This window comes from Macrotis lagotis, chromosome 8 (assembly GCF_037893015.1).
Source record: "Macrotis lagotis isolate mMagLag1 chromosome 8, bilby.v1.9.chrom.fasta, whole genome shotgun sequence".
Taxonomy (NCBI): Eukaryota; Metazoa; Chordata; class Mammalia; order Peramelemorphia; family Peramelidae; genus Macrotis; species Macrotis lagotis.
The window spans coordinates 53,626,425-53,650,520 of record NC_133665.1 but is presented as its reverse complement, the minus strand read 5'-3'; the positions used below and the strand labels follow the sequence as shown (position 1 = coordinate 53,650,520).

General features: G+C 42.4%; 2 protein-coding genes across 3 annotated transcripts; one reads left to right on the top strand and one right to left on the bottom strand.

Moving 5' to 3' along the window:
* Positions 1 to 1,466: 1,466 nt before the first annotated feature.
* CCDC78 (coiled-coil domain containing 78) lies at positions 1,467 to 17,304 on the top strand. Its single transcript, XM_074197086.1, has 13 exons — positions 1,467 to 3,184; positions 3,725 to 3,811; positions 4,201 to 4,380; positions 5,269 to 5,316; positions 6,303 to 6,391; positions 9,056 to 9,134; positions 9,664 to 9,789; positions 10,274 to 10,488; positions 10,810 to 10,984; positions 12,065 to 12,108; positions 13,375 to 13,435; positions 15,646 to 15,746; positions 16,273 to 17,304. The coding sequence occupies exons 1-13, from the start codon at positions 3,116 to 3,118 to the stop codon at positions 16,325 to 16,327; spliced, it is 1,329 nt and encodes a 442-aa protein (XP_074053187.1). The 5' UTR covers positions 1,467 to 3,115; the 3' UTR covers positions 16,328 to 17,304.
* ANTKMT (adenine nucleotide translocase lysine methyltransferase) lies at positions 16,763 to 22,500 on the bottom strand. 2 transcript variants are annotated; one of them, XM_074197087.1, is made up of 6 exons: positions 22,112 to 22,500; positions 19,924 to 20,087; positions 19,741 to 19,845; positions 18,897 to 19,037; positions 17,764 to 17,814; positions 16,763 to 17,268 (listed from the first exon to the last, which is right to left on the bottom strand). In XM_074197087.1, exons 2-6 carry the CDS (start codon positions 20,083 to 20,085, stop codon positions 17,071 to 17,073), a joined length of 657 nt encoding a protein of 218 aa, XP_074053188.1. In that variant the 5' UTR covers positions 20,086 to 20,087; positions 22,112 to 22,500; the 3' UTR covers positions 16,763 to 17,070. The 2 variants fall into 2 exon arrangements, with proteins under 2 accessions (XP_074053188.1, XP_074053189.1); XM_074197088.1 differs by having other exon boundaries at positions 22,292 to 22,500.
* Between the last annotated feature and the right edge of the window lie 1,596 nt (positions 22,501 to 24,096).

Genomic DNA, 24,096 nt, shown 5'->3' with positions numbered 1-24,096 from the left:
AATAAAACCAAGTGAATAATTTATACAATGGGCATATTAATATAAAGAAAAGTAATTTTGAAAGACATCAGAACTCTGATAAATATAGTGACCAATCACAATTGCAAAAGACAAACAGTGAAAGAGAGCTTCTACCTCAACTGTAGAAGATAGCAACCTGCAGGTGTGGAATGTGATAAATGCTGTCAAACATGGCAATTGTGTTAGCATATTTTGTTCAGTTGTATTTTGTTACAGTTAAGAACTGTATTATTGGGAGGAGTAGGGTAGATGAGGAGTCATTGGGAAGTAAGTATACTATAAAAAGAACATCAATAAAATATCGTAACTGCCTTTGAATTTGCTAGTCCAGAAATACATTTATTTTGGAAAGACATAAGCAATAAACTGGGTTAAAAATCAAATAGGAAGAAGAGAGTTGGTTGAGAAACTATTCAGTGTTTTTAATAACACTTCAGCCAAAAAAAACAAAAAACCAAGAGAAACATTTAAAAATGAAAAACTAACAGATGTATTTAATGTCTTCCCTGAAACCAAGGCCAATCAATATTTTCCCAATTATACTATACGATTGTCATGGAATTCCACAGTCTCCAAAGATTAAATGTGAGGGTTATCCAAAGGGCAATACAGAAACGTGGTGGGCATGAGTGGGCTGGAACATTAAAAAATGAGAAAGAAGAGAATAAAGAAAATCATCAGAGAGCTCTGTGCCCAGAAAAGGGAGCAAGCAAGTCATGTGACAAGAACAAAGGCTAAGCAAAGGAATAACCTACAAACATGTCCAAACCATCAAGAGGTCTGAAGGAAGTCCCTTGGCATGTTGACTGAAACCCTCTGCAGCACTAATTAACCATCTACTATATGACAGATATTGTACTAAGTACTGAGGATACAAAAAAAAGCTCTCAGAAACCTTGTCTTAATGGGAAGTCAATGTCCAAGCAACTGTGTACTAATAAGAGAGACACTCAACAAAGGGAAGATAAAAGCATTAAGACTGAGAAAACAGGACTTCAGCTGAGCCTTGGCATAGATAACGAACTGCTTTGTGAAGCTCATGGCTTTGGTCCTTCGTGCCTGCAATAGTGTCTTACACTCAGTAGGTACTTAATAACTGCTTATGGCATAGAGTAAATATCAGTATGAGAAAGGATCTTATTTTTGTGCAATGGAGAGAGGCTTGGAACCCCTAGTTTCCTAGTCCCCTCTAACCTACTATGTGACCTTAAGTAAATAACTTTTTCTCTAAGCCTCAATTTCCCTGTCTATTGGAATGAGGGAGTTGGGTGGGTTGTTGACATTCTGTAGTTCCCCCTTCCCTTTTGTGAAAGATGAAACTGTGTACATGAATTATATACAAAATATAATGACACGGTCCTCCTTTAGACATCTTCTGGCATGCTGGTAACCTGATATCCATGGGGAGCTTCATCAGGTGACAAACATGAAGACAACTGTTCCCCTTAGCAACTGGCTGATGTTGGTAGAAACCCTAAGGGGAGGAGGCTTCCCTTCCACACTGTTCCTCTAGACTAAGCTCTACTCATCTAGAGTTCTCTATATTTTACATTGCAGAAAACCAAAAGGGCAAGGACTATCCAGTGGGCACAGCCACCACAGCACAACAGCTAGCAGACAAGCAAGTGAGTCCCTGCCCATCCCTGGGGGTGGGATCCGTTCACTCAGACCCTCCACCACCACTCCCTTCCTTTCAAGCCTTCTCTCCCACACTAATCCTAGAAATTGAAGAGGGAAAGGAGTGTTTCTTCTCTGATCACAGATGTGGGGAAATATGATATAATGGAGCATCGGACTTGAAATCACAAGTTCTAGTTCCAATCCTCTGCTGTGTGACTATTGGAGTCACAGCCTCTTTTTTGGTAGATTTGTGTGGAAATTTGATGATCTCTCTAAGATTCCTTCTAGTTCTAATATTTTGTGATTCTGAATCACTGGGCGGGGGAGGTGTGCAAAGTAGAACTATGTATCCATCATCATCTGACTAGATGATTGATTGAAGGAAAGAGACAAAAGTCATCAGGGCTGAGATTGTCTAGACAGATTCAGAAAGTGTGAGGAAGAGGCCTGGGAAAAATCTCTGATTTTCCAGGCTGCACATGGTCATTCCTTCAGGGCCTTTGTTCCAAAAGGAATCCCTGCTCTATGACCCTTCTTTGGGATGGTTTGAGAAAGACCAGGAGAGAAGGAGGTGTTTATTCAGCTCCTGTATGACCTGCTCTAGGGAGAGATTGAGAAGAGAATGTTACTATGGCTATAATAAGGTTTGGGTATAATCCATGTTTTTGTTCTCCAGACTTTTCTCCTATACCTATAGTGAGATGAAGGATATTCATTGGCATTTACTGAGTTCTAGCATCTAATATTCTTAGAATGAAGGGAATTAGAAAGGAGAGGGGGTGCTAGGGAAAGGAATGAAAGTATTTGGGAGTCAATATTTCAGCATAAATAACCCAAACGAATAATGCCCTAGCTCTTTTCTTTTGTCTCAAGAATTGTAGGACATCGGAGGACAGCATTGGAAGGTACCTTAGAAATCATCTTGTTCAACTTTTTTCATACATGCCATATATGATCCAGTGAAGGGAAGGGACTTGCCCAGGTTGCCACAGCTAGTTAGTGGCACAACTGGGACTAGATACAGATCTAATTCCCAGGGCAAGGTTTTTTCCTTCTCTAAGAATTAAGCAAAGTGCTGTCAAACACATATGATAAGGGGGGGGGTCCCTTAAAAAATATGAAAGGATCCCTGAGGACCACAAATTGACAGCTTTACAATGTAATATATTTTCTTGTATTTTTATTTATATTGTTAAATATTCCCTAATTACATTTTAATCTAGTTCGGAGAGTGTTGTATTAGCAGACAGCCACAGGCCTTGTACCTGACATCTCTGTTCTGACTGAAGTGGACTGACAGTCTCTGTTGTCTGGTTGGTCAGAAGGTGGCAGAGAAGGGGGTAGATAGAGGGAGAGGAAGAGTCTGTCTGTGGTGAATACACCCTATTTCCCCTTCTCCCTGCTGGCCTAGGTCCAGCTGCTGCACAGGAGTCATCAGCTGCCAGGAAGGCTAGGGGAGCTCCATGAAACTAAAATGCAGACGACCAACTCCAAGACTAACCTATCTGCCCAGCTGGTGCTAAGTGAGGAACAGAAGCTACAGGTGATTTTTGCAGGGGTCATAGAAGGCAGTATACAAGAGTACTAAGGGAAGTGATATTAACTGATCCTCCTTCACAAGACCCCAACAGGAAAAAGTTTAGGGCCCTTAATTGGTCACACAAGGCCCTCTTTAGCCTGCCTTATTTTGCCCTCTGCCCTCACACACACCTTTTCCTACAACTTGAATGTGTACGTCCCCATCTGCCTGCCTTTGCTCACATCATTTCCCTTGACTGAAATGTCTGCCCTCTTCTCTCAGACCTGACCCATCCATTCAAGTTTTGACCACCCCTAAGTTTAGTGTGATCTTATTCTTCTCTGAATTCCTAATTTACCTATTATTTATAACACTCATTTGGAAATTGCCATATATTTGCAGTATATATGTCCATCCTCTAAGCTGTGATCTCCCCAAAGACAGCATCTAGGTCCCCAGATATGAACTGCCCAAGGACAGAGTCAAGGTCTGTTCCTTGTTTTTCCCCATAATAACAACACCCAGTAGCCTTATCACCCACCTTCTTCATCCCCTTCCTACTAGATTTATAAGGAACTCATCGACCTCCAAATTGAAACCAATCGCTTGAGGGAGCAATATGAGACGGAGAGCTTTGAGCTGAAGTGTGAGGTGCCTATGTGTGTGTGTGTGTGCATATTTGTATGTATCTACTTGTGTATCCTCCCTTTCCCATCCTTCTCTAGGAGTTTGTAAAACGGCAGGCAGGGGAAAGCCCAGTTCACATTATTCTAATTCTCAGCCCCAGGGAGACAGTCCTTTGCAGTTAAGTTGTCCCCATTTCAGAGATGAGTTGGCCTAACCCACTGAAGGTGGCCCAGAGTAAACCCAGCTCCTCCATGTCCCAGCCTAGAGCTTCTTCCATGGTACTGCTCCCAATCATAGAACCTACCAGTCACCCTCTTGGGTGACCTTAAGATCTTGAATGGGGAGTTGTAGATGAGGATAGAGGAAGAGTAGGGCCACTGCAGCCCTTTCACTGTGCTCATGCTCTTCCACAGATTCTGGCACTGAAGAGTAGAGTCCTGGAACTGGAACTGACTGGGGAGAAAGCTGGCCATGAGCAGTTAGGGCTGGAAAAGCAGCTAAAGACACTGGAAGGCAAGCGTCAGGAGCTGTCAGATGCTTACAACAGCCTGGAGAACAACTACCAGACCCTGGCCAAGCAGCACAAAGCTGAGGTGAGGGGACAAGAAGTCAGATAGGAATCCTAGGCTCCCTCCTTAGGTTTCTACCCAACCCTTAGGAATCTAATTCATTTGGGATCTGCCCCATGAATTCAGCCCTCTAGGTGCAATCAATCCTGTCTTGTCCCAAAGAGCCAGAGGAACTTGGAGAGCTGAGAGGTTCAGATAATAGCTATTTCTTCCCTATCTCTACTCCTAGGAAATGACCCATTTGACAGGGTCCCTTTAGAAATAGCTCTCTTCTGAGGAATTCACCTTAGGCATATTGTTTTCAACTTCTCCACCCACCTCTATTCCATCTCTTCTGGGGCACATCAGGAATAATAATAAGGAGTTATGATAATAACTAGTCTTTATATCTTGCTTTAAGGTTTTTTTAATTTTGTTTTGGTTTTTTTTGCAAGGCAAAATGGGGTTAAGTGGTTTACCCAAGGCCACACAGCTAGGTAATTATTAAGTGTCTGAGCCTGGATTTGAACCCAGGTACTCCTGATTCCAAGGCCAGTGCTTTATCCACTGCACCACCTAGCCACCCCTAGTAAGTTTCTTAAAGTAGAATTTAAACTTGTCTTCCAGTACTTTATTCATTGTGCCACTTCCCCTACTCTCATTCAAATAGTTATTTGGTTGGGGGTGGGGGGAGCTGCAGGGAGAAGAAAATTTACTGTAACATTACTATGACAAGTAACAGATCTGGGCAAATGAGCCTAAGGGAGCATATAGCGAAAGAAAGTGTACTAGAATTTAATTTAGAACAATTTCCAGGAGGAGGATTCTGAATAGGGGTTTGGAGGGACAAGGACATAGATTAGTAGTTAAAAACATGGGGAAGTGACTATTCCACAAAATTTACCTCTCACTTGCCTTTCCTGCTATCTTCAGCCAGAAGATACTGCCTCAAAACAGGAGCAGAAGAAAATGGAGAAGAAGGTAAGTGTACCAGGTCCAAGTTCCCCTCCAAGAAAAGAAGACAAGGAAAAAATCTAAGTTTTCCTTATCACAGAGACACATATAGTCAAATATCAAATGTATAAACCTTCACATGATTGGAATAGTAAGAAGGGAGAGAAATGTAACTTAACTTCTTATTTAAAAAAAACCACAATATCCTTCCTACCTCTATGTCCTTTCCCAAAAAATTACAATCAAGTTGGCCTAGACAGTGACAACTAGTGGATAGATCACCAACCCTGGAGTCAGGAGGACCTGAGTTTAAGTTCAGCCTCAGACACTTAATAATTACCTAGCTGTGTGGCTTTAGGCAAGCCACTTAACCCCATTTGCCTTGCAAAAGCCTAAAAAAAAAAAAAAAAAAAACCTAAACAAGTTGACCTAGACCTTTGGAAGAATACCTTCTACATTCAAAATACTAGCAAATACAGTATCCCTATCTCCAGGGAAGATCACAGTGTAGTCAAGGAGATGATCGAGAATGTTTTAATGAACTCCAAACAGTCTATATGTGGAGAACAAAGGAGTAGATCAGTAGATCAAATAGATAGAGTTCAGGAGCAGCTCTCCTAAGAAAAGTAAGTTTGGGAGAGCATTCCTAATGCCCTGGTGAGTCCCCAAGTCCCTAGGAGCACTATGCTCCTAAACACTGTCCTCATAATAGTCCAGTAGTCTCTGGATCAGAATCTTCATGGTTCTGAAAATTGGACTAGAAGAACATAGGGCTGGGTGAATGACTTATACTATACTAAGTAAATATGCCTATTGTAAAATGATAATTTTATATATGCAACCTAAAGCTGATTTTTATGAACAGCTTCTAACAAGCCAGTTTATGCCAACTTTGAACATGATATCAGATATAAATGAATATGTAACTAGAACCAAAAGAGTAGCCAATGATTGGGAACAAGAATTGTCTCACTACAGTATCTCTGTATCTCTTTTCTTGCGGATGGCCACAGTTTCTGGCCAGTCAAGAATATATTCAGGAAGAGATGGAAAAGATGAAGATACTGCAGAAGACCCATCAAGAGAAACTGGAGGAGAGAGTGTAAGTGGTCAGAGCAGCATGGGGTGGGGGGGATGTTCCAGTATAAAAAGAGATTAAGGGGTTTTTGCACTTAAATTTTTTTCCAATTATGGGTAAAGATAGTTTCCAACATTCTTTTTTTTAATTTTTGGATTTTGAGTCCAAACTTTTCTCCCTTACTCCTTTCCCTTCCCACTCCCTAAGACAATAAATAATCTGATATAAATTATACATGTACAATTATGTTAAATATATTAAAGAGATTATTTTGAAAGGAAATAAAAAATTATTCTGCTTCATTAGTCTGCAGAGCAGCAAAATTTTTATAGAATTTAGAATCCTAGTCATCAAAACTATCTGGTACTGACTAAGAAATAGAGTGATGGATCAGTGGAATAGATTAGGTGCAAAAGAGAGAGCAGGAAATGATTAGTAATCTGCTGCTTGATAAACCCAAAAAGTCCAGCTTCTGGGATAAGGACTCACTCTTAGATAAAAACTGCTGGGAAAACTGGAAGATAGTATGGCAGAAACTTGGATTAGACCAACATCTCACACTCTATATCAAGATAAGATCAAAATAGGTGCAGGATTTAGACAAAAAAAGTCACTATTACCAAACTAGGAGAACAAGGAATAGTTTACCTGTCAGATCTAGGGAAAGGGGAGCAGTTTATGACAAAGGAAGAGATATAGAACATCATAAAAAATAAAATGGATAATTTTGATTATATTAAATTAAAAAGTTTATGCACAAACAAAACCACACTAATCAAAATCAAAAGATGTGTAGTAAATTGGAAAACAATTGGAAAACAAAGGACTCATTTCTAAACTATATAGAGAACTGAGTCAAATTTATTTAAAAAAAAAACCAAGCCATTCCCCAATTGACAAATGGTCAAAGGATATGCAAAGGCAATTTGTAGATGAGGAAATCAAAGCTATCTATAATCAAATGAAAAATTGCTCTAAATCATTACTGATTAAAGAAATGCAAATTAAAGTATCTCTGAGGTACCACCTTACACCTCTCAGATTGGCCAATATGACCAAAAAGGACAATGATCAATGCTGGAAGGGATGTGGGAAATCTTGGACACTAATACATTTTTAATGGAGCTGTGAACTGATCCAACCTTTCTGGAAAGCAGTTCAAAATTATGTCCAAAGAGCAATAAAGATGTACGTACTCTTTGATCCAACAAGACTTTTACTGGGTCTATACCCTGAAAAAATCATGAAAAAGGATAAAAAAACCCACATATACAAAAATATTCATAGCAGCTCTGTTTGTAGTGACTGAGAACAGGAAATCAGGTGGATGACCATCAATTGGGGAATGGCTAAACAAATTGTGGTATACATATGTGATGGAACACCATTGTTCTATTAGAAATCAGGAGGGATGGGAATTCAGAGAAGTCTGGAAAGACTTGCATGAACTGATGCTGAATGAGATGAGCAGAACCAGAAGAACATTGTACACCCTAACAACAAATGGGGTGATAATCAACCTTGATGGACTTGCTCACTCCATCAGTGCAATAATCAGGGACAATTTTAGGAGATCTGTGATGGAGAATACCATCTCTTGCCAGAGAAAGAACTATGGAGTTTAAACAAAAACAAAAAATTATCTTCAATTTTTAAAAAAGTTGTCTTATATACTACATAATTTTGCTATCTCTAATATTTTATTTCTTCCTTGAGGATATGTTTTTTCCTCTCAACACATTCAATTTTGATCAATGCATATCATACAAACAATGTAAAGATTATCAGATTGCCTTCTATTGGGGGGAGGGGGAAAATTATAAAATTCAAAACTATCAAAAATGATTGATAGAAACTACTGTTATACATAAATGGAAAACAAATAAAAGATTTATATAATTAAAAAAAAACTTAGAATCACAGCACATGTACTATAAGAAATGGAAAGAATCTTAGAACATACCATATCCAAACTAGAAAAAGGACCTTAGAATGAGACCTAGAGGGAAAATAATTTCTGTAAAATTTCACAGTGAATTAGTCCTAGAACTGGGCTAGAACCCAGGTTTTCTTATCTTTGTTATGGGCTCATCTCATACCATCACCATACTGCTTTTTGTTATAACAATACATTTCCAAATACTAACAAGCTATAGAAGAGCAAAGTAGGAGATAGAACCCATAGACCTATGACACCAGAATTACTTCCATTTTGACAGCGTGCTACCCTTGGCTCCTTGGGGGCCTGATGCCTTCCCTCAGAACCAAGTCAAAGGTTCAAGGTTCAAGAAAAGGTCTAATACTAGCTGCTAAGTTCTATCTCCCTCTTCAGTCCAAGCACAAGAGGTCAGAGCAAGGATATCCTTTGGGCTCTTGCTCCCTTCTCAAGGGATGAAACAAGGCTGGGTCACCCAGCCATCTAATCAACTATTATTTCACCCTCTCATAGTTTCATCCATGAATGCTGAGGTCTAGCTATTGGTGGGGAGGACGGAGAAAAGATAGACATACTGGGGCATACCTATGTTGGCCACACACCCCCTCCCAATCTCAGATTGGAAAGACTTTAGAGATAAGTATATCTGGTCCCATGGATTTTGATTTTCACTGTCTGAAGGGTAGGATTATTAGCTCGTTGAAGTCACTAACCCTACCATTGAACCAATTTTGAATACCACATGTCTTCAGGGCATTGCTGGGAAAAGAACTTCAGGATACTAAACAGAAGATTTCTGGCACACAGCACAAGATGGATGAGCAGGATATGGTGAGTCAGCAATTACATTTTTACCAGTGATTCTTCACAGGATGGATCAGAGAACATTTAGAGTTTTAAGAGGCCTTAGTGATTTTTCCCTAATCCTAACATTTTACAAATGAGGAGCCTGAGACCTAGGGAGGGAAATGAGTTTACCCATGCTCTCACAGTAGTAGAGGCATGATTCAAAACCAGATCTTGTGATTCCAATTTCAGTAAGCACTGACTAGGCAACAGGAAGCTAGGATCTATCACTGAGTGTGGACCTTATTTGGTGACCTGGGCAAGTGACTGTGGCTTTAAGCAACAAACTTATGATTATGCTGGTCATTAATCCCAGGAATTTCTCCAGGTTCTGAAAACCACACACACACACACACACACACACACACACACACACACACACACACATTTTAAATATGCAAAACTAGTTTGAGTTATGACCCAGGAAGCCATGTCAATAAGGGGTTGGGAAGAAGGTCCTTAGCAAGTACCATGTTACCCTGCCTCCTAAAGTGTCCTCCTTTACTTCTTCCAGGCACTGTCTGCTTCCCAGAAACAGCTTCGAGAAGTGGAAAAGGAGAACTCTAGACTGCAGCAACAGCTGAAGATGATGAATGAGGAGTATCGTACCAGGCTTCTGTACTATGTGAAGAAAATGGCTGTAAGAATCTAGAAGAACAATGAGATGCTCAGGAGACTAGATGAGGTCTGGGGGAACAAGGCCATTCTTTCATGAGTACTGGGTAAGGAGCAGTGGTGGCCCAGGTTGACCCCTCTATAAGAATCCTGATGATTGTATACTGGGTTACCCAGTATAAAGTACAGGAACAATTCTTGCAATAAAGGAATAGTTGGGGGTGGTTTGAGGCTGGGTTTTAGAGAATTTCCAATAGGGTTCATGTTAGGTGCAAGTGGATTAGGGGTGGTTTCAAAAGTATTACAGGTGAGTTTTGGTCATGTCCTCAAGATGATTTTTCTTAGTGAGAGCTGCTTTAAGAAGAGACCTGTCTTAGGTAGTTTTGCAAACCCCTGGATGAAGTCTTGTTCTGCCATTAGTCCAGCTCAGCAACATTGTCCACTGCTCCTTGGACTCCGATGGCTTGTCTAACTGGTCATGGTTTCAATTTTTCTGGGACCATGGACAGTCTTACATGGACAACACTACCCAGGGACACCAAGGACCTCAACAGACTGATGCTGCAGAGCCAGGGGCAATGAAGAAACTCTTGGATGGAATGCTAAGTGACATACAGGTCTCACACCGAAGCCGAGAACAGCAACTGGCCAAGGTTGCCCGGAACTACAAGAAGAGGATGGAGAGCCTGATGCAGAGTCATGAGAGTCTACTCTATGCCTACAGGTACTGTCTTCTAATACCTCCCCCCTAAGGACCTAGAGCCTCACCTGGGCAACTCTTCCCAACTTTCCATTTAAAATGGAATGTTATTTCTACAAGGCAAAGAATAGGTCAAAAGCCTCAACTTTATTTTTTCTCAAGAAAGGAGAATCTGGGCAGGTCCATTTTAGGTGTAAAGGGTGTCTTTGCAGACTCAGCCTTCATCAGAAGGAAACTGTACCAAGAGCTCACTGGGATAAGATGGAGTCAGGGCTACATCTGGATCCTTCTGGGGTTTTGTGGGCAACAATCAAAGCAATGGGTGACAGGGAAAGCCTATTCTAGGGTCCAGAGGGAGCAGATTAAGACCAGGACTGGTCTTGACATGGAACCTGGTCCTCCAGAAGCTCACTTCACCATTAATGAAGTTAATCTTCAGTCCAGCCTAACCCAAGACCTCAACAAGCTTCCTGAAGAAAAGGCTCACTTGGAGACTCAAATTCAGGAACTGCAGACCAAGGTAGTCTTTTTGCTCTCAACTGAATCTAAATGACATCTGAAAAAGGCTAGAGAATTTATTGACCCATAATTACACAATAAGGCATCAAATAGAAACCAATCCTGGGTATCCCATATAATTTTATTCAACCAAGTCATAAAATCATAGAATGTCAGAGCTGGAATGAAGGAAAGAAGGTACTGAAAGGAAGATTTTCATTTGATAAAAGGAAAAAAACTAGTCAGTAAAACTATCCAGACAGAGAATATAATATTGAAATAGTGAATTTCCCATCACTATTCAAGTAAAGTTAGATAACCAATTTTTTTGGAAATATTCTAGGAGAAATTCCTGCTTGAGGTATGAGTGAGACTAAATGAGTCACAAAATTCTTTCTAATTCTGACATCCTATGACACATGGGACATAGTAAGAGTCTGGAAAATTCAAATAGTTTATGTGAGCATACAATTTCATCCTCTTTATCCAAAACAAAAGCAAAATGGAAAACTTTTCTTTCTCCTTGCTATTATCCCCCAAGGAAAGGACTCATATTCAGATTATAGATTTATAATTGGAAGGGACCTTAGGAACTTTTATTTTTTTTTATTTTTACATAAAATAAAACTGAGCCCTCGGGGGCATCACACCCAAAAGTCACAACGGTAGAAAGAGGCAAGACCCAGGAATCAAACCTAGACATTAAATCCAGAGCTCTATGAATTAAAAGATAATCAAATACCTTTGGGTGATGTTTCTGGTTTTCTGAAAATATCACTAAGAGAAATCCTCAAGGGCTATCCCCAAAATTGTCAATGTCAAAAATATCATACAGGACTAAATGGGTCAAAGACCTGAGACAGAGTGGTTTTGAAATAGTGAGAGGAAGGGGCGGCTAGGTGGCACAGTAGATAAAGCACCGGCCCTGGAATAAGGAGTACCTGGGTTCAAATCTGATCTCAGACACTTAATAATTACCTAGCTGTGTGGCCTTGGGCAAGCCACTTAACACCATTTGCCTTGCAAAAACCAAAAAAATAATAATAATAATAATAGGGAGAGGAAGAAAAGAGCTACTTACAATTGTTCTTGCTTCCCACAGAATGGATCCAATAAAGCTTCTGCTTTGGGAGCACCTTTGCCACGGTGAGTGTCCTTGATATGTATGGAATTGGGCATGCTCCACAGTCCAAAACAAGATCTAGATTGGTAGGAGTGATAATTGTACCCTTATTTGGGGCTAGTAGCCCAAGAATTAGGTGCTGACCATGAAAAAGAGAAAAGTGGCAATAAGAAGGGCTTAAACAAGTTGGGGAATGGAAAAAGGGATATGACTACTCTCTTCCTGATTTCATTCCTTATAGATTCTGCTTCCTTTTCCTAAGGGTACCCCAGACTGGGGGACCCTAGGCTGACCCAGAAAGCTCTGGACTCATTCATGAAACCTGGCTTCTAATCATGGGTCACCTATAGCAGGACTATTTGATATTTAATGGGCATGACAATATTTTGAACTTGAAATTCCTCATCAAATGGAAATATTTGTCTTGCCCCTGCCCATTTAGGGACACAAATAAGTTAATAGATGTATAATCACTTATTTAGTCATTCAGCAAGTATATATTGAACACTTTCTGTGTGCAGGGTCTTGTCATTGATGTTGTATGGATGAGCTGCAACTAATTATACACCAGGAAATTAGGGTGGGCAAGTTCCTGCCTATAGGGGTTTTCCAATTACTTGCAAGCATTTCACTGACCACCAGAGAGCATCTGTTCAAGGTCTTGATAGAAAACAGACTTTTAAAGGAAGAGTCCCCAGATGTAAACTTAATCAATTGCTCTTGAAGCATAGATTACTTTTCTACAATATCCCTGACAAGTGGTCATTCAGCTTCCAATTTAAATATCTCTAATGACTATGAATTCATAATCTTTCAGTGAAGTCCATTCCTTTGTAGGACAGCTGAAATTTCTAGGAAATTCTTCCTAATAGTATGATTACACTAAAATCTGCCACCTATATATTTCCTAAAATAAATGTTATAAAATACTACATATTTTCTCATGTGATCTTCACCACCTTGTGAGTTAGGTTTTATGTTATTTGCCATTTCACAGATGAGGAACCTGTGATAAAACTTGGAGCCTCTAGGTGACCAAGTTAAGACTTTCCACAGTACCATGAGGAAAGTGGTCAGATCAAATGAGGCCCAAAGTTCTTGCTCTACCATAGCAGAAATTTATTATACAACAAATCTTCCAAAGAAGGGGATGATGAGTAGAGGATGGAGTCAGCTGAAGCCAAAGAATAATTTCCAAAAGACCAGCGAGTCACACCGCCTGCCTTCTGAGATCAGAGACCAATTTGCACTATTACATCTTTCACATATGCTCTATTCTTCTCTCCTAGGGATGACATGTTCTGGGCTGAAATCCAGAAGCAACTTCAAGAGCTCACCCAAAACACTCAGGTAGTAGATATTTCAGAGTGAAAATCGTAGTAATTTCTTCAGCCTAATAATCTTCCCATCCTCCTCACCATCCATCATTTTAGAAGTCAGTGCAAAGGATGAAGGAGTTAGGAATTCAGATCAAAGGTGCTTCCTCTCTCTAATTAAGGGCAGAAAGGTTAGGGTTCCCATCTCAGATCCTTGGGCACATCTCATTGCTGCCTGGAATGCCATCCCAAGAGATATGCTAGGGCTATACCTAACAACACATTTCTCTAGTACTATTTTGACTAATGCTAAATGTTTTATAGAATCTTTAGATTCTATAGAATTCTGCAGAATCATGAGGTCATCTAGTTTTCCTACTTAAAGGGGAAATCCCCTCCTAACATGCAATCATGTCAACCTCTGCTTGAGTATCTCCAATTAAAAAAAGAGTACATAAAGTGTCAGTCCATTTCTGGAAGTTTTAGTAAGTTCTTATATTAAACCAAAACTTATCTCAAACGCTTGACTGCTTCCTCTTTGATTCTGGTTCTGCCCAATAAGGCTGAAAAGAACAAGCCAATCCCCTTTCCTCCAGGGTCCTTCAGATATGTGAAGACCCTGATTATATATGGGACTTTTAAAGACCCAATCCCAAATCATCTCAAGTTTAAATTTAAGTGGTTTATCATTCATTACCCTGCTGAGATCATTTGCTAAGGGGGAAACCAAGATTGGGTAGAGGGCAAAGCAAGGGAAAAAACTGCTACCCTGTATAGCTGCCCAGTAAACTATGAGGAGTAATTCTCTTTTGGGGAGGTACCAATCTGAAGGTGACAGTGCTCTTCCCTGGTAAATAAAGACCACGACAATAACACTGTGGCTATTGGTCAGTCACATTAAACTCATGATTCAATGTACCTTCTACTGACCTTGGAGTTTTCTTGGCAAGGATACTAGAATGGTCTGCCATTTTCCCAGTGGATTAAGGCAAATAATGTCCAGGGTTTCTACTTTGACATATTTGAATTCAGTTCTTCCTGACTCCAGGCCCAGGGTTCTTGATTCAGACTCACCTGGGGGAGGCAAATGGATTCAGTGACTTGTCCAAGGTCATACTAGTTATCTGAGGCTAGATTTGAACACAGGTGATCTTGACTCCAGGCCTAGGGCCATCTAGGTGCCCACCAACAGCATTAGCTATTAGTAATAGCCCACACTGTAAAAAGGTCACTGAGAAACTGAATATCCACAACACAAATAAGATGGTGGGAAGATCCAAACCCATTCAACAAGCATATATTGAATAATGCAGTGGCAGGGGTGGAGAATCAGAATTCAATAAAGCTTAACATTTTAGGGGGTGAATTAAATGTTTGAACAAATATGCAGGCAAATGTTATATCCAAATGACTCTTGGCAGAAGAGGTTTCCCACCCTGATCTATTATGTGCTAATCACAGGAGTTCCCTGCCCTCACGGTGTCTAAAGCTAAATGCTGGAGTTGGGGTAGGGAGTTTAAGAGATATGGTCTAAGTACCAGGATAAATTTTGAAGATGAGAGATCATTTTCATTAGCAAGATTGTTTATAAAGCATGGAAATGGGAGAATAGAAGGTAGTTAATTTGGCTAAAATAGAGGGTACTTAAAACAGTTAACATGAAATAAGGCTGGAAAGATTAAGTTATAAAATATTTTAATATGACTAAGCAAATTTGAGTAAAGAAACAAGTGATCCACTTGAAGTCAGTTAAACCTGTGGCCTGAGTACTGGCTTAGTCCATTAATTTGACTCTGGAAAGATACTAAACCTCTCCCAACCTGAGTTTCCTCTGTAAAATGGGGACAATAGCACCTGCCTCACAAAGTAGTTACATCAAATGAAGCAACATGTGTAATGTGCCCTGAAGTATTTTGCGAGCCCATCAAGTTGAAAACTCAAAATCACCTATAAATGAGAAAATAAGGGGAAACTATCATGTGAAATAAGGCTTATCTTTCTTCATCCCAAGAAGGCACAAGTTAGTGAATATAATAACCAACAATTAGGACTATTAAAAATCTGAAACGGGCTGTCTCTTTAGGTAGCAAGTTCTCCATCACACTAAAGGTTCATTTGATAAGTTGAATTGTCAATTGTCAGGCATGTTGTGCAGGAACATCTTGCATCACACAGAATTTGGACCAGAGAAAATTCTGTTTCTGTCTTTGAGATTCTGCAAGTCTTGTTTTCTCTCATTACAAGAGTGAGCTAGAGAAGGAGCGGTGCCAGTTGTGGAGACGGGCTTTGGTGGCAGAAGAACAACTCTCACAATTGCAAGAATACGTGAACAAACATCTAGGGAGGTGAGTCAAGGTGAAACCCAAGACTCTAGCTGTACTAGGCTCTACTGGGATTGTAGGGCCACTCTCCCCATTTGACCCCTTAAGAGTCCTCAGATTTCAACACCTCACCTCCCTAATACAGACTTCATCATCCCACTTGAGGTCCAAGAATCTAAGCTAGTTACTTTGTGACTTTCAGATTTTTTTACTGTACTCAATAGCCCTTCTGTCCCTACCTCTTCCACACAACAGGAAGTAATATACTTCCTTTCAAAAATAACCAGGTACTTAGTGTTAAGTCTCATCAAAACTAGGATTTTTTTTGTTACCTATTAAGAATTTTCGAAGTTACCTAAAACCAAGATACCACCAATGGAATAGGTGCTAATCCTGGCACCAACAGAGAAAATGTGAATGGTCAGAGCTGGGAATGTTCAAAAGCCTAAATCACTTAATGAAAATGGTGCCTTGAGTGAAGCTCAGGTAGGGATTCAAAAGATGAGACTTGACTTAAAGCAAAACTATCTTCCCTGGATCCTCTCTACAGGTACAAGCAGGAGATCTTGAGGCTGAGGAAGCTTCTGGGGAATGAGTCTTCATAATAGGCAGCTGAAGAGTTTCCTTAAATTCGAAAAGCCAAAGCACCACCAACTACTAGCTATGCCTGCTCAACCTATTCCCAAGAAACAGCTGGAGGCACTGCCCTAAAAGCTTACGGGCAGAGAACTCCATATGGATTTCTGGAGCATTAGGGATGGGAATGAACTCAATTATCTGCAGGTGGAAGAAGTCTAATTTTCCCAGAATTTTCTGTCTACCATTACTGTTAATGCCTTATTCCTTCCTATGCTGGACCTTGAACTAGGCCATCACTGTCATACCACGAGCAACCCAAGTTCTCTTTTCTTTAGTTCACTCACATTAAGGTATGGTTGGGATGCTTAATTTGATAACAATCTGGTGTTCAGAAAAAAAAAACTAGAGAGAAGATATGTAGTTGTAGGGAAAGGGTATTAAATTCCAGTGGTAGTCAAGAAAACATCAAAATGGAAAAAACTTTTATTGTGTTCAAATGTAAACCACAAGAAACAAGTTTCAATTCTTAACCTAGAATTGCCAGTGAAAATCTTCAGAAATGGTCTTGACCTTCCCTCAGTGTTGGCTTATAATTACTTGAACCTCAAAATTCAATGACCAGAATCAGCTCTCTTCTAGAGCACATCCTGGTTCTCTGTGGTTAAGGGAGGTGAAATCCTTGTTTGGGCAAGGACTGGCTAAAAGTGCCCTTACATTGAAGGTAACGATATGTGCCCCTCTCATGAAGGAAGCTGTATCTGCCCAAAATCTAGACAGGTGTTCCCTGAAAGGGAGTTGTCCTCATCTCCATATTTTGCCGGATATGTCCAATATCATAAGCCCAAACCTTGTCCAGGCCCTCACCAACTGTGGCTGTTGGCTCCCAACTGGGAAGAGGGAATCGTCCAGATACCACTCGGGCCTCGTTGGGCAATTCTGCTAGCAGTTTGGTTTCCAGGAGAGGGAGCTGTGGAAAAGAGGCCAAGTCAGAAGTAACCTGTGAAGGGACTGGGTGGGGGAGGGGGTAAGGGGGACTGGATAAAGGGATTGGTTTGAAGCACAGGGTCACAGGAGCTAGGAAAATGTTGATCTGGCCATAAAAGGCTGAAGTTCAAAGCCAGTAACTTTATGGTTAATCTGGCACCCTAGGTCAAACAAGGTCTTCCAAGGACCTTTAATTCTGCTTGCTACACTTCTCTAAAACGTTCCCATTTCATCTCATGGCATCGAGATGTCTTTGGGGTTCCTAGCAACATCTTATGCCAGCCCATTTGGGAACAGCCTGTTGATTTTTCACGGGGACTGCTAGAGAAACAAGCAAACACTAGCTGTGAAGCCAAACAGATGGGGCACTGGCCCACAATGCAACAATTACCTCAGTTTGAATCATTCCCTAGCCCTGGGAATACTTTAGTTCAACAAATCCCATGGCCCTAGAGTCTCTGGAAGTGCTCAGACATACCACACTGGGAGCCAGGAAAACTGTGATGTTTTTGCAGTCAGCCAGGTTCACCTGAAGAAGAGATATGACTGCTTAGGAGAGAGGACATGATGACAGCTTCAAGGAACAGACTTTTTCAGATGTCTTCTACTTTGGAAACACCTGGTAAAGGCAATCTTTGTGCTATACTCGGGGAACCTAGAAATCTCTAAACATGTGTATTTCATATTCCCAGTAATTAAATTGGTTTTTTTAACTCCAGGGGAACCAGGAAATAGCAAGTCATTGACCTTGGGCAGCTTCCCTTGCTCTCCTTCCTCTACTGATGGCCTCAAATTCCAAGTTATGGTAGACTAATGACTGTTTCAAGCCTTTGACAATATCTTATTCTGCTGTCCCTAAAACCTAAAGAAGTATCGTATTATGGGGCGGCTAGGTGGCGCAGTGGATAAAGCACCTGCCTTGGAGTCAGGAGTACCTGGGTTCAAATCTGGTCTCAGACACTTAATAATTACCTATCTGTGTGGCCTTGGGCAAGCCACTTAACCCCACTGCCTTGCAAAAACTAAAAAAAAAAAAAAAAAAAAAAAAAGTATCGTATTAGCAAGTGAGGAAATATCTTAACTCATCCAAACCAAACTGTTTAACCAAGTCTAATCAATTCAGAGAGGTCAGAGGGACAGAGCCCCTAAGCCACAATCACTTAGGAAACAGAAAAGTAGTTCATTTCCAAGTACTCTGGAAATTTGTTATTCCTCTAACATAGATCTGAATAAGGGTGTTAAGATAAAATAAGATCATGGAAAGAATTTTAAACTTTGAGTAGGGAGACCTGGGTTGAAATCCAGTCACCACTAATTTACTGTGATCTTAGAAGTTATTTCCCCTTTCTGAGGTCTGTTTTCTCCTCTGTAAAATGAGGGGAGGGATTGGAGTAGATTGTCTTAAAATCCTTTTCAAGTCTTCAAGATGATTTGGAAGATGAGGATAAAATAGCCACCTCCTACCACTAGATTCACTAGGCCCCTGGCCTTGGCCATATAATTAGCTTTGAGCCTATCAGTATTTAAGGCTTTGTTGATCTCATTACCAATCCCAGCTAATTGGAATCCTGAACTAAGGAGAAAGAATAAAGGATACAGAGCTGTAATTACCTTCCAGAGATCCTTCTTCTGGTAGGAAACATTTTGAGCACAACCAGCCCACCATGCATGGAACCGGGAAAGTCGAAGCAGCCAGGGATTCAATTCATAACCCACAACAGGAGAGAATCCTTGTCTGTATGCTGCCAAAACCTGTAGTACCAAACAGTGAGCACTCCCTACCATGTCCTTCAAAGATCAAAGGTGGTGTTGGCTGGAGACAAGGCAAAACTTGACACAAAGATATCACAATATAGGTACAAGGGAAAAGCACAGAAGGAGTGGTATCCAGAAGAGCCTTTCACCTGATGTAGGGACTGAGGCCTTCAAGATGGAATGTGGGAAAAGAAACCCAATTCTTTAATCTGGTACACAAGGCCTCCACATGATAGCTTCAGAAATTGTACTACCTTCAGTGCCTTTGCTGATATCCTTCCCTTTTCCTGGAATGTTCTCTTCCCACTAAAATCCTACCCATCCCTCAAGATCCAGTTCTTCCAGGAACCTGTCCCTCTCTCAACTGGAAATGATCGCTCTCTCTACAAATCTCCCATTACATTTTGTATGTACTTTTTTTGACATTCACCATCATATTAGTTAAACTGTGTCTATGTTTTATTCCCATTCTCTGACAATTTCCCTTGAAAAATACTATCCTGGACTCTCCTTGAGAGTAGTGATTGTTGCTCATCTCTCTATGCACCTCAGTGCTGAACTCTGCTGATAACAGATGGTCAATAAATGTTTTCAGAATTTGCTGAAATAAACTGAGAGTAGAAAAACTTGAAAGGAACTCTATGCCCCAGAAGGGATAGAGGGAAGGAGCAGAGATGGGAGTTTTTTTTTCCTTCCTTACAATCCTGCCATCACCAGAGCCCAAATCCACCATGTTGCCAGAGCGGCCCTGGAGAAGATTCAGCACATTCTCTACCTGCTTCCTACTTGCTGGGACATAGGGTACCTGGAAAAAGAAAGCACAAATTTGGAAGCTGCTCTTCAATTACCATCCCCCCTTTTCTCCCCAACAAGGCCAACTTACCTGAAGCTTCAAGGGCACTTTTCGGAAACCGGGCATAAGGAACGCTGCCCAGAAGGTATAGGCAAATAAGCCAGTGCCAGCTGCCACTTGTAAGACACCCAGTCCTCCAATGTGGCGCTCCTTTAGTTCTGCCATAGCCTCTCCAGGATCATCTTGGTCCATTTCTAGGGGAGCAAGACATAAACTAAGTTCAAGTACCCACTTTTCTGCCCCCATTCTCTATTAGCCCCTGGTTCTCCCAAGTCGATACCCTATTAGGTACAAGCCCCCTCTTAGCTGAGGAAGGAACTTAACAGTCCAGATAAGAACAGTTAAGCCCAACATACAAAGAGCTTATTAACCCCACTCTCCAGGCTGACATGTTCAAGGGAAAAAAGTGTGATTGAGAACCTACAAGTTAGCTTGCAGGTTACATGTGTCACCAGCTCCAATGTACTAGGTCAATCTGACAACCCACTTTGGTAGTCACTTAAGCTCTCAGAAGTGAGGTGATATAATAGCACATGTTAAAGAGGACAGTAGTTCTTAAATTTTAAAGTACCTAGGTTAGACTGATTTTTGCACAACAGAAAACCAACTAAAATACAAAAAAAAATCATTACCCCTGATAAGAAGCATAACTGCTTATTATTGCAATTAATATATTCCATTATGAGATCAGAACAGTTGAGTATAAAGCCCAAATTGGGTCATTCCTAGATTGTTGCCCCTCAAATCATGCCCCTATAAACATATACAAAGCCTGATTACTCCACACCCTCTCCAAGAGGAGACAGAGTAATGCCATGTGGATATGCCTTATTTTAGGCAAAAGCTTTTTACAAAATTATATAAAGTTAGAGATGGAAGGGGATTCCCCTTAAAAGATTCTCTAATTTCAAACCTGTTTTGCCATAATCATTGACACCCAAAAAGAGAAAGAAATTTGTTCAAGATGTTCTAGTGAATTAGTAGCAAAGCCAGGTTTGAAACCTGGACTCCTTCCATTATGATGAAAACTTCTAAAATGAAATGTCAACTTTATTTTACATATTGTATTTAGATTTGCTATTTAAAGAAACACTGTGAGGTACCTTTTATAATCATCCCTTCACTCCACCTTGTTGGTCCTTTTATGTATTTAACATTTAACAATTGAGAAACTATAGCTCAATAATAAAGTCAATATAAACCATGGAAACAATGTAAAGATTGAAAAACTGCCTTCTGTAGGGGATGGGTGGGGAACTGTAAAACTCAAAATCTTTAAGAGAAAATAAACGAAGAGAATCAAGGTAAAAAAATAATAAAGAAATGTTTTAAGTCACTCAGGGACTTTAACCAAATCAAGTTTCTGTTCATCCAGGCTTTGATGATCTGTAGCTTTTCTTTCCTCAAGATTTAGGCTGACACTTTGATATATTGCTTCCAGATCAGTCCATCGGGGAAGCTAGGTGGCGCAGTGGATCTAGCACTGGCCCTCAAGTCAGGAGGACCCGAGTTCAAATCCAGTCTCTCTCAGACACTTAATTACCTAGCTGCGTGGCCTTGGACAAGCCATTTAATCCCACTACCTTGCAAAAATTAAAAAAAAAACCACCAGGTCCACGATCTTCCATTTGATAAACCCTCAAATAGTTGAAGTGAGCTATCGTGTCTCTCGATGTTTTCTCCAAATAACCCCAAATTCTTTTCACTGATCCCTATTGGGCATGAATGGAGCTTCATCGATGCTCTTTAAAAATGTGGTGTCCACAAGGGCAACATTCCAAGTGGGATCTGAGTGAGGCCTATTAGATTAATAGTGGGCCTATTCATCACCTTCCCCCTCCCCCCAGCACCTCCACCTCTGGAGGCTGTGCCGCCCCTCGGGGGGCCTAAGCTACTGCTACTGCTTGCTTTTCCTGCTGCTCCACTCGGCCCTTCTGCTCTGCTCAGGATGGGGAGGCTAATGGAGAGCTCGTGCCACCTGCTGGGGCCCCCCACCCCATCCCTTCACACCGGGCCTTGGCCCTATGTGCCGGAGGGGGGTGGGGGTGGTAACATGTGAAATGACTCAAATAGCAGCTTCGGTGGTGAAGCGTGGCTCCCGAGGGTCCGGGGCACGTCCCGGCCCGGGCCTCGGTTTCCGGGGGCCCCCTGCCCCCTCCGGTCCACCTTCCTCTCCCTGGGCCTCTGCTTCTTTACAGAGGGATGCTCAGGCCCTCACCGGCTCGTGGCTACGGAGGTGGCGGACTGTACACAGGGCTACACGAGGTGCGGGTCCCCGCGCGCGGCCCGGGCCTCTCCCCGCCCTCCTCCTCCTCCTCCTCCGGCTCCTTCTCTAGGCCGCAGGGGCCTGGAAGGGAGGGGCGGCCTGTGGCGTTACCGCCCGCCTCCGAGTTCCCACCTCCCGGGGGGCCGGGGAGACTGTGACCGGGCCGCTCCTGCCGGGGAGGCCTCGGCCACCGCGCAGAGCCAGGGCGGGGGGCGATGCTGATCCGCCGTACACTCTGGAGGGCCGGAATCCCAGGGCCCCCCGGAGGTCGAGTGCGGGGCCGGAGCCCCTCGGCCGGGCCGCAGCGGAAGGGGCGGGGCCGAGCCGAGCGGAAGGACGGGCGGGTCGCCAACGGCCACCCGGAAGAGAGCCCAGAACGTGACCTCCTCGGGAAGCGGCGCGCATGCGCGAGACTCGAACGGGAAAGCCGGGGGAAGCGCCCCGTCACCTAGGAGACGGCGTGGGGCGGGCACCTAACGGTCACCGGCCGGCTCGGGGAAGGAGCACGTGGCCAGCCTGCCTTTGTCCGCGCCGCCGACCCGGGAGGCGGGGGTGGGGACACCCCGGGGACGCGCCGCCTCACCCAGACCTCCCCTTCCGGCTGATTTAATGTCCTCCGTCCGAAACGAGCATTGGTGCCGGGAGGAGGCGGGGCGGCCCCTGCCCTCGGGGAGCTTACGTCCTAGGGGGCGGGGCGGAGATATGCAAATCGAGAGGGCGGGGCAGTGCTGGCCGCGGAGGAGTTCGGGAAACGCTGCGGGTGGCGGCGTGGGCTGAACTTTTCTGAAGTCCCTGCAGTCTGGGGGGGGGCACTACCCCGCCCCTTCAGGAAACGGAGGAGCAGACTTCACTAGAAACCCCGGCGCCGCTCCTTGACATCCCTCTGACCACCTTACCCAGGCAGGGAAGAGGGTCACCCAAAACTTGCATTTGGAACTTAAAAAAAAAAAATGATTCCGATTTAAAAAACGAATGTTGGGGTTCAGCAACCTAAAGCGGCTCGCTGCAGTCTTCGGTTCCCAGTCCTGATTCAAGTGTTCGATTCCCGCACACACAAAGGAGGCCATTGTTGCTAGTGACCAAGCAGCTCTCCAGAAGCGCCCTCTCGGAATGGGAAGGAGGGGGCGCTGAGGGGGAAAGCTCCCACATCCCCTGGGTGCCTAATCTCCAAGGAGAAAGCAGAATTCGTTCGTGTTAACATTCCACACTTCCACCAGTTCCAAGTCCAGCGCTCCAAAGACACAATACTTCAGAGCGTTGCATGATTTTCCTCTATGTGCCCACTCCGTTCTCTCCTTTTACTGATGCAACTCATAAGCCTTCCATGCCCTAGGGGGTGGTCTTGTGGATTTGTGGGCACAAATGCCCATCATCTGGTGGTCCACTTTTGGAGCTGGGCTTCTCCGTGATAAACTAGACCCGGACTGGCTTAGCAACACCCACCAGTTTGCATCCTGATGACATAGCCTTCTGGAGCCCACGGTCATTTCCGTACCATCGTATGGCATCAGAGAAAGATTTTAGTGGATGCTTACTTGTGATAAGAATAGATATTGGACCTGTGATTTCATTGGTGTAGGGGAACTTCCAAGGAAGAAATTCTTCTACTTATATGTCATCATCTCTCTGCAACTTAGAGCCTTAAAGAGGGGCCTAGAGCACTCGGAGATCAAAGGGCTTCCCTAGGGTCACAAAGCCATCATGTCAGAAACAAGATCTTCCTGGATTTCAATCCACTGGACTATGTTGCTTCATATGGAAGTCAATATTTTTTTTTATGAAGACTAAAAAATAAAGGCATAGCAATACTCTCTATCTTGGCACTCTATTAATGATAATCATATCTTACATATGGGCCTTTAAAATTTATAAAGTCATTTCACATATAGCAGCTCACTTGAACCTCAAATTTCCACTTTACAGACAAGGAACCAGGG